Below are 15,690 nucleotides of genomic sequence, written 5' to 3' on the forward strand. Positions count from 1 at the left end.
ATCATATTAGGTAAAGGTTTAGAAGGGGTTACCTGGAACATGCCTTAGATCAGTTGATCTCTGTGATGTATTTTCTGTGTAATTTTGGGCACTACGATTATCGGCTGATATGATTACTTTCCTGGATTCAAGATTTTCAAAAAATCAAGAAATTGTATGTTCCACAAATTTGCCATTTGTTGTTCTAGTCCACTTTTTATTGAGAGTTGGTGCCAAATAAATTGGCTTACTCTGGATATCTGGAAACTGGAGATGGAAATCTGATCTCTTGAAAGTAAAATGTTTTAATTGCTTTTTTCCCCTGGCTATTATTCAATGCAAAATAGCTAATTATGTCTGCTTCACCGATCTGCACATTGTGTTCAGTATATTTGCCCGATCATGCTGCTTTCTCTTGTTGCTGGCTCAGTTAACTCTGACAAATGCCAGAGTGCAAATGCGAGCCAATTACTCCCAGGTCCACTTGGATGAGCAATGTTTAAAGATAAAAGTTAAATATTCTACATTAAATGTGTGAATGCATCACATTGTGAAAACTCTTTGATTTTTTTTTGAATCGCTAAGTGCGGAATCTGTGGTCCTTGCAATTGTTCACATCACAGAACAGCAAACAAGACAGATCAATACAACCAAAAGAACTGGAACCAGTGGCTAACCACTGCAACATCTTCATGGTTGCATTGCCAACCAGTTCAAGCACATCCTGTGAGGCAAAGTAATATTTGCATGTCACTGCTCAGTGTTATTTGTCTTAATTGATGGTGCCACAAACAAAATATACACATAATTGCTTGAGTTAGGAAACTATCATATCCGATTTTCCACTGGCTTTTTTTTAGAGATACACCATTGGGGCAGGCCCTTCAGCATACCGAGTCCACACAGATCATCGACCACCCACTCAGTCAAGTTCTGTTATCCGATTTTTGCTTCCACTCCTTACATACTATGGGTAATTTACAGAGGCCAAATAATCTACCAACCCGCATGGCTTGGGATGTGGAGAAAATTGGACCTACCAGAGGATACCCATGCAGTCAGAGATAGAATGTACAAACTCCACGTAGATAGCAGTCCACGCCAGGATTGAACCCAGCTCTCTGGCGCTGTGAGGCAGCAGCTCTACCATCTGCGCCAATGTGTCATCCAGAATAACTGTTATTCTTCACCCATATACATCAAAGCACACTTCATGAGCATCCTGATCTGTTCACTTATAACCTGTCTATTCCCCAACTTTAGCATTTGATCGTTGGCAATTGTGAAAGGTTTTCTGGACGATGAGAATATTCTGTTCAAAAATTATTTTGTTTCACTTGAAGACATTCTCTATCTTTTATTACTGTTTATTGAGATGTTGTAGAAATCTTTTTATTTTGTTTTAAAGGGGACATTAACTTTACAGAGTTTGCAAAGCGTCTGTGGGGTGACATTTACTTTAATCCAAAAACGTAAGTTAAAGCTTACTCGAGTTGTTTCTTATCCTTGTAATCCTGCATCTGATTCTTTATACTATATAAATATGTTCTCTTTGTTTCAAGAAAAATAAGGGCTACCAATGTTAGTGTTAAAAAATAATGGATCTTTGGATTTTCCAGGAACCCAGGCTGATTATGCCATAACAGAAGAGCAGAGTTCCCTCTTCTCTGATCTAATAATGTGCCTCAGATGAGCAAATCCATATTTTTAATAATAATAATAATATCTTTTATTGTCATTGCACATGAGTGCAATGAGATTTGGGTATGCAGCTTCCATCCGACATCATAATTTAAGTAACTACTAAAATTTAGGTTTAGATACCCCAAGAACATGGTTTGTACAAAGAGCAATACAACAGTAAAATAGTCAGACTAAAGTGCAGATGTGTCTGTGCGACGTGACCATCCGAGGGAGACAGTCCGCGAGGGTGGGGGGCACTCAGCAGGGCCGGTTCAGAGCAGCTATAGCTCTGGGAAAGAAGCTGTTCCTGAGTCTGGAGGTGCAGGCGTAGAAGGCCTTGTAACGTCTGCCGGAAGGAAGGAGTTCGAACAGTCCATTACAAGGGTGTGAGGAGTCTTTGTGAATGCTGACGGCCCTCCTGAGGCACCGTGTGCGGTAGATGCCCTCCAAGGCTGGTAGCGGTGTCCCAATGATCTTCTGCGCTCTGTGGACGACGCGCTGAAGAGCTCTCCTCTCCGCCTCCGTGCAGCTGAGATACCACACAGAGATGCCATACGATAGGTAATGGACATTGCCTGAAAAGCATTGCTGAATCAAAGAAGAGAGAACTTTAGGAACAAGGAACTGCTGATACTGTCTTACCAAGTAAAGGCACAAAATGCGGGCGCAACTTAACGAGTCTGGCCGCATCCCTGGAGAATCATCTCAGCGGGTCTGGCATCATCCCTGGATCCCTGCTCTAGCATTGCGTATCTTTTGAACTTTGCTCTTTTTCTATGCAGTAAATAGTCTGGGTCCCTGGAAAATTCAACCCTAGTGTTATCCCAGTGTTTGCTTTAATATTTTTAATTGAATCAAAGCACTGTTATCTATTTAGTTCATGATTATAAAAATCTTGTTTGATTTTTATTAGTCCAAATGCTTCTAAACAGCCCCACATTTAGGAACAAGTCCTTGAAGGGTTTCATAACCTGAAAAGGTTGGGGGCATGTGTAGGAAGGAGCTGCTGATGCTGGTTTACACAGAAGGTGCAGTAGACACAAAATGCTGGAGTAACTCGGAGGGTCAGGCAGCATCTCTAGAGAAAATGAACAGGTGACTTCATTATTAGGGCAGAGCTCTATCTCGCTTCTCCCATTTTATAGCATATCATCATTTCATTAACACCTAGCGATTTTGGATCTGGAAGCTTAGGGCACCCAGTTCACATCAAATCAGAAAAAAAGTGAGTTTGAAGCTGGATATATGGCAGAGATGAAAATAGACACCTGTACTTGAGCCACTCCCTCATCAGGAGCTTGTAGCACAGATCGCTGCAATCCTCATCTTGAAGCCCCGCAGAGTAATCTGGGGCAGGGAGGATCTTGGTAGAACATACCCTTTTCCTGCATTCCCTGCACTTAGGAACGTTCAAAAGATATAATAATAATTATTTTTTTATTAAGAAGTAGTATTCTAAAACACAAATATTGAAACAAACTCTTGGAATTTAATAACATCTAAACTATCTAGTGCACTCCCTAATCCTGGCAGCTTTTTTCTTTGTAGAACTCAGTGGAATAATTATCCTTGCAATTTTTTTCCCCAGCAAAAAATTCAGTATAGGAACACAATTGCAAAAATAGCAGCAAAAAGACTTACACAGCTGCATGACTGACTAGCTATTACAGAAGTGTTAAATTTGCGATCAGCTTTCTGGGAAGATGTCATGGGGGGGGGGGGGAGAAATGAAGAGACGGAGACAGTAGGCTATGTGGGTGAGCTGGGGAGAGGGAGGGGGGGAGGGGAAGGAGAAAGCAAGGACTACCTGAAATTAGAGAAAACCCCAGCGACTTATTGACATCGACTTCTCTAATTTCAGGTAGTCCTTGCTCTCTCCCTCCTTCTCCTCCCCCTTCCCAGCTCTCCCACGTAGCCTACTGTCTCTGTGTTTTTCTCCGATTTTTCCAGCATCTGCAGTTCCTCCTAAAGCAGCATTTCAGTGAACAGTTAGTAAAGGGAAATGCCCAATGTGATTCATCAAGGAATACATTTATACTAAAGATAGACTCAAAAAGCTGGAGTATCTCAGCGGGACAGGCAGCATCTCTGAAGAGAAGGAATGGGTGACGTTTCGGGTCGAGACCCTTTAGACCCGCCCCAAAACGTCACCCATTCCTTCTCGCCAGAGATGCTGCCAGTCCCGCTGAGTTACTCCAGCTTTTTGTGTCTATCTTCGGTTTAAACCAGTATCTGCAGATCCTTCCTACACAATACATTTATACTACATGTTCAATTTTCTTGAAGCAATTTTACATAGAACAATACAGCACAGGAACAAGCCCCACAGCCTACGATGTCTGTATCGAATATGATACTAAGACATAGTCATATCTGTCTGCACATAATTCTTATCTCTCCATTCTCTGCATATTCATATGTCTATCCCAAAGTCTCTTAAATGCCACTATAGTAACTGCCTCTTAACACCACCCTTATTATTTTTTATATTGTATAAATGGTGTAATGAGACACTCGTAAAATGGTGACTGTTCCATGACTGGGTTCAGCTCTGGCATAAGAGTTTGGGTTTAATAAAAGTGATTATTCATCAAACAGTTAAAGTGAAGAACATGTGCACTGTGCTCCGACTTCACTGGTATTTTTTCTACCCACTGATGATTGAGTTGCATTTATTGATTAGCTTGATCCAACTAGCTTGCATAGTACAGAAAAGGAAATATAAGCATTTGTAAATAGATTTTTAATGTGTATTTAATGATATTAGTTTATAAATTGGCTTGTTAAATATTTATGTCCACCTTTCTGTTAAAATGCAACAAATACCAGCTAATGTATACAAAAACTAATTTTCCCTTTCAGACGTAAGTTTACAAAAAAAGCGCCAACCAGTAACTCTCAGAGAAGTTTTGTAGAGTTTGTTCTGGAACCTGTTTATAAAATTCTTTCTCAGGTATGCAACCAAAATAATGTGATTGTTATGATAGAAACTGTACGTTGCTAACCATATCACATGATAATTTCCACTGTTTATGTTTGAAGTCTTGAACAAAAATAAAATCTAGGAGGTGTTTATGCATTTGTGGAAAGAAAAGACTAACATTTTGCATAGCTTTTGGTCAAGTTATTCTGATGAAATTTAAAACTGCAAGTAAAGATGGGACAGGAGTGAAATTTGTGATTTTTGTTTAAATAGACAAGTTATGCAGCACAGTGATGCTCCGGGTGGGACAGCTGTTTAGTGAACTGGGTCTGCAAACAAAAACCGCCTCCACTTCAAAGGACATTATTGCTTTAGTTTACTTTAGAGATACAGTCTGGAAACAGGCCCTTCATCCCACCGAGCCCGCACCTACCAGCAATCATCCCGTATACTAACACTATCCTACACATTAGGCACAATTTACAGAAGCGAATTAACCTACAAACCTGTACGTCTTTGGAGTGTGGGAGTAAACCAGAGTACCCGGAGAAAACCCAAGTGGTCCCAGGGAGAACGTACAAACTCCATACAGATAGCACCCGTGGACATGATTGAACCCGCTTCTCTGGCGCTGTAAAACTGCAATTCTACCATTATGCTATTGTGCTGCCCCAAAGTTATGTAGCGACAACAATCGTGGGATGAAACATTCCATTTCAACAGCAATACAGTCCACCTTCTCACCAAATGGGAAAATCTGCAAAGTAGAAGCACATATTATGTACACGGAGCTGCCATATGGAGTTTGCACATTTTCACGGTGATTATATGGGCCTCTTCTGGCTGCTCCTATTTGTACCTGCACCCCAAAGATCTGATGTTTGGTGGGTGAATTGTCTCCTGCAAATTACCCTCCATGTGTAGCCAGTTGGAGATCGGGGAGTATTAATGGGTATTAGGATAATAGTTTATACAGACATAATGTGGGGAATAAAATATTCCTGATGTTGGGGGAGTCCAGATCCAGGGGTCACAGTTTAAGAATAAGGGGAGGCCATTTTGGACTGAAATTAGGAAAAACTTTTTCACCCAGAGATTTGTGAATCTGGAATTTTCTGGCACAGAAGGCAGTGGAGGCCAATTCACTGGATGTTTTCAAGAGAGAGTTAGATTTAGCTCTTAGGGCTAAGGGAATCAAGGGATATGGGGTAAAAGCCGGAAAGGGGTACTAATTTTGGTTGATCCGCCATGATCATATTGATTAGCGGTGCTGGCTCGAAGGGCCGAATGGCCTACCCCTGCACCTATTTTCCATGTTTCTAATAGGATTGTTCTGAGAGCTGACTCAATGGGACAAATGGTCCCTTTCTGTCAAAAGGAAATGTGTTCAATGTACTCAGATACACAAATGTATGAAAAAGTTATGTTTATACTAAATGTAATAGAAAATAAAAGACTGAGCTTTTAATTTATAATTTTGATGTACATAATGTCACTCCTTCAACTTTGGGGATCTTCACATTTGGCCAGAATGTGGACGGTGTTGCTGCTGAAATGCCATGTTCAATCCCAAGATTGTAGTCTCTACATAATGTCGTTTGAAGTGGAGGTGTTTTTTGTTCGCAGAACCTCCCAAAGCTGAACACACAGTCACGATGTCCAATTTAGGCCGTAGTGGTTAGAGATTTTCAATGGAGCACTTCCTGATGCTTTTGTTTACTGGTGACATTTGACTCAAAATATCAAATAAATATCTTGTTCCTGACCTTCGGATGTCTAAAAATCTAGATTGAATTGTTTTTCATGAGGAAATGAAGATCGACTGAGTTAGTCACATCTTGTGAATATGGTTAATCTTTACATTTTGTTATTTCTTCACATTAAGAGCAGAATTTCAATGTGTAGTGAGAGTTAAGAGCAGGTGAAGCAGGGCTAAAGATGGAGCAGTGATTGGTGGAAGATAGGAGAAGAGGGAGAAATGGTGTTGTGGGGAGGGGGTGAGGGTAGTTGCTGGAAATCGGCATTGGACAGCGAATGAAGGATAATCATTTTAAATGTACTTAGAAATTGCAGATCAGGATTACAGTTATCAATTCTGTTAAGTGTGTTAAAGCAGTTTATATAATCTGTGCAGGTTGTTGGTGATGTGGATACTACTCTGCCACGTACATTGGATCAGCTCGGTATTCATTTAACAAAGGAGGAGCTGAAATTAAACATCAGGCCCTTGCTTCGACTCGTCTGCAAGAAGTTCTTTGGTGAATTTACAGGTAATTTACTGGTTAAATGTTCCATGCACAACGGGCAACATTTATTTGTGTATTTCTTGTTGCATTGATTAAAATATGGTGAATGGAAACATCCTATCAACATTGGTAAAGGGATTAGAGGAGAGTTGAGGATTTTGTTTTTTCCTAAGGGTGGTTTGACCTGGATCTCACAGTAGGTGAAGACACCACAAAACATTTTTTAAAAAATACCTTTTTTAATCAGCGTGAATCTGCAAGGCACTAGTTGGGTCAAGTCGGATTAGTCAAAGTCTCAGTAGGATTAGTCTTTTTCCATTTGGTAAAGATGGCCTCTTTCTATGTCATAAATTTCCTCTTCTGTGATTTCTAGGTAAATGTGCTTGATATGTTATTAACATTACAGGAATTATAATATTAAGGATGATTAGAACATCTTGGGAGGGTAATCATCGTAAAGTAGCTGAAAATAGTATTTTTAATTTGAACAGGAAGAATCTCGTCCTTGTGTCTGTTGGTTTACATTTAATGGAGTAAATGTAGAAACTCCCAAAAGGCAAAATATTAAATTGTGTAGAGCAAGCAGATACTGTCTTAAATGGAGCTGTTATGGAAAATAGATAGATTTTTAGTTAAATAGAAAACCTTAAACTGCCCATGAATTATGCTTTGGGATCTAAGCTTAAAAGATTTAAGTGCTGTAAGATTTGAGTCGTAGGTTTATTACCTGATCAGTTCAGATATATTTTGCATTGATTAGCAATAAAATAATGAATATCATTAGTATGTTGCATTACACTTCATAATGGCTGTAGGATACGTCGTCTGAAGCGAGTTTCCGAAAAATGTAATGTATTCTATAAGAAATTAACAGAATAATTGTTATCACCATAATCTTTATCAGAATCTGCATGTAATTTGAATATGTTGTTGCTTTAAAACTGGCAATATAGCATTTTGTTCTCTAAATCTATAGCAAGCTATCTCAGTTTGCAAATAATATTGCAGTTTTAGAAGAGGCTGTTCACAAGAATTCCTGTCACTAAAGATCCATGATGCCAAGTGTAACTATTCTACAGGTTTGGTGGATATGTGTGTGCAGCATATTCCATCACCTCAGTCTGGTGCAAGGACCAAAATCGAACATACATACACAGGCAGCCTGGATTTGGACCTTGGCGAGACAATGCTCGAATGTGACCCTGATGTAAGTAAAATGGTTTAGAAAGTGTTTTGGTTCATGTTTACCCAATGGTTTAATACTCATGATGGTGGGCTGACTTCATAACTTTCACCAATGGTTCATGCATTAAATGATCAGAAGATGCCAGCAACAATGAACTACTCTAGATATATTGTTACAGAGACATACAACATTTTGTTGACGAGTGACAAATTGTTTTGCAAGTGTCATCGGGTTTGAGTGTTATTTAGTTGATGACTGCTTCTTCTGTTGATATTAATCTAAATATTCATGGAGCTATCATACATTATGGCTGCATTTTTTTGTGTTTGCATAGGGGCCTCTGATGTGCCACACCACCAAAATGTATAGTACAGAGGATGGTGTCCAGTTCCATGCATTTGGCAGGGTGTTGAGTGGAACTATACATGCAGGACAGCCAGTGAAAGTACTTGGGGAGAACTACACATTGGAAGATGAAGAAGATTCACAAATCTGCACTGTGGGCAGGCTCTGGATTTCAGTGGCAAGGTACTTATTTGCAATGATTCAATTGATCGTTTGGGTCTGAACAAGGACAAGGCATTTTCAGGAGTCATTTGAGGATCTGGCATATTTGCAAGGCGGTTACAATGATCCTTGAATCATTTCATCTGTCCAGTATGGTATTCTTTGTTGCTGGTTTCTGGTGTCAGGCATTCTAATTATGTGGCTTGTTGAACAAAGCCAACTGAGTGTGGTTGGGACATGGGAGGTGATTTTACAGACTCAATGTTGTTGATATCATTTCAGAGCCATGAGTTGTCTATTCTGGTGATAGTCCAAATATATATGGGAGGACAGAGATCAATGCAGCCCATTAGACCATGAGTTTTATGCCACGTTTTAGGACTTGATCTGCAAACACCCTATTCCTTGGGAGACCAGAGGATGTGCTGATGCACTGAAAGTGAATTTCATCAGGTGGTTTCTGACGTGAAGAAAACTATGCATGTTTCCCTGGTTTCACAGAATTATTATTGCAGGGGTGGGGTTGGTCAGGACTTTTGCCTGAGTGTAAGCCTCATCCTTTAGACTTATATATAACATAGAAACAGGCCCTTCGGCCCACCGAGTCCACGGTGACTAGCGATCACCCCGCATGCTAGCACTATCCTCCAAACTACGGACAATTTATAATTTTTACCAAAGCCAATTAAACTACAAAGTACGTCTTTGGAATGTGGGAGGAAACCGGAGCACCCGGAGAAAACCAACGTGGTCACAGTGAGAAAACGTATAGGCAGCCTCCGAGGTCAGGGTCAAACCTGGGTCTGGCACTGTAAGGACAGATGGAATTGAACTTCTGTGGGCAGGTGAATTTGAGGAGAGTGCTTCACAGTCCTTCCTAGTTGACAGAGTCATACATTTTAGTGAAATGAGCCATGTAAAGTGTTTGAAAGGGTTTCCTACATTTTACTTGAAGGTGTCAAACAGAAAAAAAAATCTTGTTCACGGTCCCTCTGCATGGGTGGAATACGCATTGCGATTTAAGGAAAAGTTCTTTAGTCACCGGGAGGAAGCATGGGATGAGGTGAATGGTACCTGTGTCTTAAAGAAGCTTGACAGTGTTGAAGTATTCACGCTTTCAATGAATTGCTGAGTCTCTTGCACTCCATCCATCCACCATTTGTTTGTTGGGTCATGTTTCAGCTGCCAGGGCCATTCTTTCCCCTTGATGCACAGTAGAGCAGTCTGAAAAGCAACCTTCCACCATCCACTTCCTTCCATGAAGCCTATTTTCTGTTCAGTCAGCTGTTTCTAGTTGAATCCCGTGTGATCTAGCCTTCTATGTGGTGATCAGACCAGTAATCGTCAGTATCTTTCATGGCGCAAATGATGTAGAGATCTCTCTGACACTCACTTGGACAAGCTAACAGATGTCAATTGCCTGTTGTGATGAGGTCAAGTGAGTATTTCTCTAATGAAACATGGTTATAACAAGACTGTTCTGCCACTCGTGTCTTGTGTGAGAGTTGTGCTTTTTCCCACCTTGGCATTGAAATTGTCTAAGATGATCAGTTTGTCTCTTTCTGAAATATGGACCTGGATTTTGTTTTTACGGTCAGATTCATCTCATCTGTAGCTTTCAGGGTTCAGCTTATGTGCAGGTGACCACAGTGTACTGGTCTAACGTTGTGTAGGTGGAAAGAACATGGGGTTTAATTCCATCTGAGGAGTTGTCACAGCACCAAGTGAAGCACAATCCATGGAGATAACATTCCTTTTCTGGTTTGCATCTTGAGAAAGTGTCCTGACTGCCTTATTTTTGCCATGTCCTTAAAATATAGAAAAGATTCAGTTTCCCAGCGTGGCGATAATTTATATACTGTATGACAAAATCATTGTTGGGTTACAGTTTGAAATTCCAGTGCATTGCTGATAAATAGAAAAAGGAATACTCAGTTTGCAATTATGAGGTTGTTACTTTTATTGATTCACTTGGTTATCTCTGATCTAAATATGTTATGAATGATCCTTTCAGATATCACATAGAGGTTAACAGAGTTCCAGCTGGTAACTGGGTGCTCATAGAAGGAGTGGACCAACCTATTGTAAAGACAGCTACCATAACAGAACCAAGAGGAAATGATGAGGTAAAAGAATTGTTTCATTTAATTTAACAATCTTGTTTGAAAATGATGTAGTTTAATAAATCTAAAGTTTTTATCGAAAGTATAAATATACCTGTATGTGGCAGCACAGTGGCGCAGCTGGTAGAGCCACTGCCTCTCAACGACAGAGATCTGGCTTCGATGCTAACCTCGGGTGCTGTCTGTGTGGAGCTTGCACGTTCTCCCTGTGACTGCGTGAGTTTCCTCTGGGCGCTCCAGTTTCCTCCCACATCCCCAAAACGTGGGGGTTTGTAGGTTAATTGGCCTCTGTAAATTGCCCCCAGTGTGTAGGGAGCTCAGGTGCTATGTGTGTGTAGATTGTGCGTTCTCCCTGTGATTGCGTGGATTTCCCCCTGGTGCTCCGGTTTTCTCCCAAAGATGTGCAGGTTTGTAGGTTAATCCATCTCTGTAAATTGCCTGTGTTGAGTAAGTAGGTGCGAAAGTGGGATAACATAGAACTAGTGTGAACGGGTGATCAATAGGCAGTTTGGACTCAGTGGGCCAAGGGGTCTATTTCTATACCGTATATCTAAACCAAAGTAAATCTATTACAATATGCTGATAACTAATTGTCATTGATTAGGTTGGAATACTAGTTATTAAAATTGATAAATACCGTGACAGATTATACAATGGGAATAAATTTCTCTGAGGTTCATGTAGTCATCTGGTGGAAGAGCTTTGGAAGTGCAGTTACTCCATTTTTGAGCTGGAATCTGACTGTGCGATGAATGTCTAGTTCCCCTGTTTTAAACATTAATGTGGTAAATTCTGTTCAACTAATGTCTCGAATTGTTTCATAATTACAGGCTCAGATCTTCAGGCCTCTCAAGTTTAATACGGCATCCGTCATTAAAATAGCCGTAGAACCTGTAAATCCATCTGAACTTCCAAAAATGTTGGATGGATTAAGGAAGGTCAACAAAAGCTACCCATCACTAACGACTAAGGTAGGTCCAGAAGTCATCTGTATGCTATCCAAACAAAAATATGCATACCATTAACTCGTAACTCTCATCTAATTTCAGGGCATGTTTAATTTTAATCTCTGCATTTTAGAAAAGCTGGAAGTGCACTTTATTAATTTAGCTCGTGTTTACATTATTTATAGTGCAAAGTTACCCGACAGGCATGATTACTCAAACAAATGAAATATGTAAGCATTGTTCAGATTTTAAGCTCAATCATCTAATTGTAAAGTCATAGTCAGAAGAAGCAATCATTTATTTGAAATTTAGAAAAGGCTTGAAATGAAATTTGATCAACTTACAAGTGACTAATATTGTTTGAAGTTAAATATAATGAAAGCATACACTAATTGTTATATCCAAAGTGCAGACTGCAGCAAACATTTCTTGTTAGAGATGGATCAGAGAATGTGGGTTGCAATTAAATTTGCAGCACAGAGGTGAAATGAACTATGAATTGGAAATGTGCTAGTCAGCAATATTCAATATTTACATTTGTTGCATTAATAAACCGCAGTAAAAGATTGCTTCATTACTATAAATCAATAATGAAAGCAAAGTTTATCGGTTTATGGTCATTCATATAAAATTGTTTTCTTATTGTGGTATTTCGAATCTTTTTGCTTAAATTCTTATCCCTTAATATTTAATACATAACTTAAATTGTGATTTTCTGTTTGGAGAAATTATGAATTCTAAAGCTGTTGCCACTCCCTTGGGGGGTGTGACAGTGCTAGATTATTTTCATTTGTAGGAGTCTCGAACTAGGGGGACATAACTGCAACATAAGGGGCCGGTCAATTAAAACTGAGGTAGTACAAATTTCTTCTTGCAGACGTTGGTGAATTTCTGGAATTCGCTACCCTGGTGGATGGTGGAAATTGGATCGTTAGAAGTATTTACAGTGGAGATGGATTGAATTAATAGATTGAAGAATAGAGGAGTATGGAGAAAAGGCCAGCCTAGACCAGCCATGATATTAAATATTAGTGCAGGCTTGCAGGGCCTGAATAGGAGCAGTCTACCCTGCTCCTATTTATTTATGTACATTGTAACATCCATTTAATGGATATCTAATATTTGATTGAGACACTCCTATTGAAGCGCCTTTATGGCATTTCTAATGGGACATAACTGTATTAAATATGGCACATAAAACATCTACTCTGTATTGTAATAAAGCTCAGGGTTAATGCATATTTCATCTTTTTCATCAGAGGATGAGATGAGCATTTTAACTCTTTACTGACAGTAATTGGCTATTTACTTGTGTTATTTTCTGGTTCAGGTGGAAGAATCAGGGGAGCATGTAATACTGGGAACTGGAGAACTCTACTTGGACTGTGTGATGCATGATCTCAGAAAGATGTATTCTGAAATTGACATTAAGGTAATGCAAATTCTCCAAAACTATCACTTCACCGATAAGCCTGAAGAAGGGTCTCGACCCGAAACATCACCTATTTCCTTCGCTCCATAGATGCTGCCTCACCCGCTGAGTTTCTCCAGCACTTTTGTCTACTTTCGATTTTCCAGCATCTGCAGTTCCTTCTTTAACCCTTCACCGATAACGTATATTTACCAGTATTTGATGCCAATTATATGTGCTTTATATAAAATTATTTGGTCCTGTCAACTGATTGCTTTTTTTCCTTCCAGGTGGCCGATCCTGTTGTAACATTCTGTGAAACTGTTGTGGAAACGTCATCTCTGAAATGCTTTGCAGAGACACCCAACAAAAAGTGAGTTTCTTGTATTGGTTGGAACCACCTTGTGGAATCGCAGTACTGGGTTACTGTAATTTTTATAACTTTAAAGCAGAATGTTTAACCCACAAACAGCTTCTGTTTTAGTCATTACAATGTTAGTTCTTATAAAAATGGATTATGAAAGCTGCTTTGAGTGATCAATTTTCAACATACTTTTCCTTTTACTTTTGGGTGATGAATTTATAAAACTCGAGTGCCTCCTGAATGTTCCTCAGAAACTCATATTTATCTCTTTTCCTTAGTGTTTATTTTGCTTTGTCAAGCATGGACAACAAAGCTTTTTTGGGGCATTTTCAAATCTACACCTCAATTTATGATTTGCTTCATGTGCTGACATCTGTAATCATCTTTGAGCCTACATTTCTGCAGAAAGGTTTTGCCATTGCTTCAAGGAAACTCCTTTATAAATGCAAAAGACTCGAGTAATAATTAGATCGAACCCAGGTTCGATCCTGACCTCGGGTGCTGTCTGTGCAGAGGGTGCATATTCTCCATCTCACCGTTTGGGTTTCTTCTGGGTGCTTCGGTTTCCTCCCACATCCCAAAGATGTGTGGGTTTGTAGATAAAGTGGCTCTATAAAATTGCACCTAGTGGATAACATTAAACTAACGTGAATGAGTGATCGATGGTCAGTGTGAACTCAGTGGGCCAAAGGGCCTGTTTTCATGCCATAGGTCAGGCAAACTTTCATTAGGTGGCAGAAATGCAGCACAAATCAACCATCAGGCATTGGTGGTAGAACAACTCAGTAATCCTTTATCAAAGAATAGATAAGAAGTATAGACTGTGGTCCCAAATTACGTATATGGAAACAATTGTAGTGCTACCTGCATTTTCCCTGACTGTTCTGTTGCCTGTAAATAAGCAATTGAAGGGCAATCCAGAGTACCTGATTACAGATAACAACACAGACTATATTTCAGATCACAGCAATGTTTTTGCAGTCATGTCCTCTGTTTTCAGTCTTATATTTAGTAGATTGTTGGTGTTGTTGGTAAGCTGGAAAGGGTACAGGGAAGATATACGAGGATGTTTCCAGAACTCAAGGGCCTGAGGTACAGGTAGAGGTCGAGTAGGCTAAGATTTTATTTCTTACAGCGCAGGAGAATGAGCGATATATAAGATCATAGGGGGCACAGAGTCTTTTACCCTGAGTAGGGGAATCAAGAACCAATGGACATAGGTTTAAGGTGAGAGGAGAAAGATTTAACAGGAACCTGAGGGGCAACTTTTTTTTACACAAAGGGTAATGCATATATGGAACGTGCTGCTGAAGGAGGGAGTTGAGGCTTAAAAGACATTTTGACAGGAACATTAATAGGATAGGTTTAGAAGGAAATGGGTCAAATGTAGGCAGATGGGTTTAGTGTAGATGGGGCATCTTGGTCGGCATAGGGAAATTGGGCCAAAGTAGCAGTTTCCACGTTGACTCCATAAATGCATTGTGTTGTTCACCATCAAATGTGCTATTTTTTCTTCCTTTGATGAAGTTCAAGAAAACAAGCAGTGTTCCAAATAAATGCAGATATTTTCCAAATTTACCAATTCGCGTTTGGTGCAGAAATAGAAACTGAAGGTGTTCTAAAATAATTGTAATACTTCTCATGTTAGAAAGATCTAGTTTAAGAAAATCTTCGAGAGTTTGTTCACTCTTTATAAATATTGTAAATATGTTATCCTTCTGAAATATTATTTTGCGATGCACTGTGCTTTGAGTCAACTTGTATATTCTCAACATTTTAGCATGTTGCTGCTGGAAGGTAAAGATGCTCTGGTTCTGGGCAGTTCCTGTGCTCAATTAAACAAACAATCTGGAAACATATTGTGTAGGAAGGAACTGCAGATGCTGGTTTACACCGAAGATAGACACAAAATGCTGGAGTAACTCAGCGGGACAGGCAGCATGGATATTTCAGATTGAGATATCTGTAATATTGATCTGGCTGAAGGTGGCAACAGATTCAAAGAAAGCAGGAAAATAATAAGTAGATAATGATTAAGATTTACAGAAAATGTGTTTACATTCATCTTAATAATCTGCTGTTCTTTTATTTTCTTTCAAAGGAATAAGATCACAATGATTGCAGAACCTTTGGAAAAAGGTTTGGCAGAAGACATCGAGAATGAAGTGGTCCAAATTACATGGAACAGGTATGACATGTCAGATGTTTCACCTACGAGTGGGAGGGTCATTTCATTATTGATATCAATGATTACACACATCTTAATTATGTACTGAGACTTTTGACAGTGAATTGATTCAAGGCCAAGAAAGGTCAATTAA

The 15,690-nt window shown here is 39.5% G+C and overlaps 1 protein-coding gene across 3 annotated transcripts in view; it reads left to right on the top strand.

Annotated features, from left to right (window-relative positions):
• The window catches only part of eftud2 (elongation factor Tu GTP binding domain containing 2), a 61,533-nt gene that overhangs the window by 20,125 nt on the left and 25,718 nt on the right, over positions 1–15,690 (top strand). For all 3 annotated transcript variants that reach the window (XM_033035385.1, XM_033035384.1, XM_033035383.1), the window contains exons 12-21: positions 1,388–1,451; positions 4,525–4,615; positions 6,720–6,855; positions 7,911–8,038; positions 8,352–8,545; positions 10,539–10,650; positions 11,478–11,618; positions 12,925–13,026; positions 13,296–13,378; positions 15,471–15,557. In XM_033035385.1, the coding sequence (XP_032891276.1) occupies positions 1,388–1,451; positions 4,525–4,615; positions 6,720–6,855; positions 7,911–8,038; positions 8,352–8,545; positions 10,539–10,650; positions 11,478–11,618; positions 12,925–13,026; positions 13,296–13,378; positions 15,471–15,557 (1,138 nt within the window). The remainder of the gene's footprint in view (positions 1–1,387; positions 1,452–4,524; positions 4,616–6,719; positions 6,856–7,910; positions 8,039–8,351; positions 8,546–10,538; positions 10,651–11,477; positions 11,619–12,924; positions 13,027–13,295; positions 13,379–15,470; positions 15,558–15,690) is intronic.

The sequence above is a fragment of the Amblyraja radiata genome, chromosome 16 (genome assembly GCF_010909765.2).
Source record: "Amblyraja radiata isolate CabotCenter1 chromosome 16, sAmbRad1.1.pri, whole genome shotgun sequence".
Classification (NCBI taxonomy): domain Eukaryota; kingdom Metazoa; phylum Chordata; class Chondrichthyes; order Rajiformes; family Rajidae; genus Amblyraja; species Amblyraja radiata.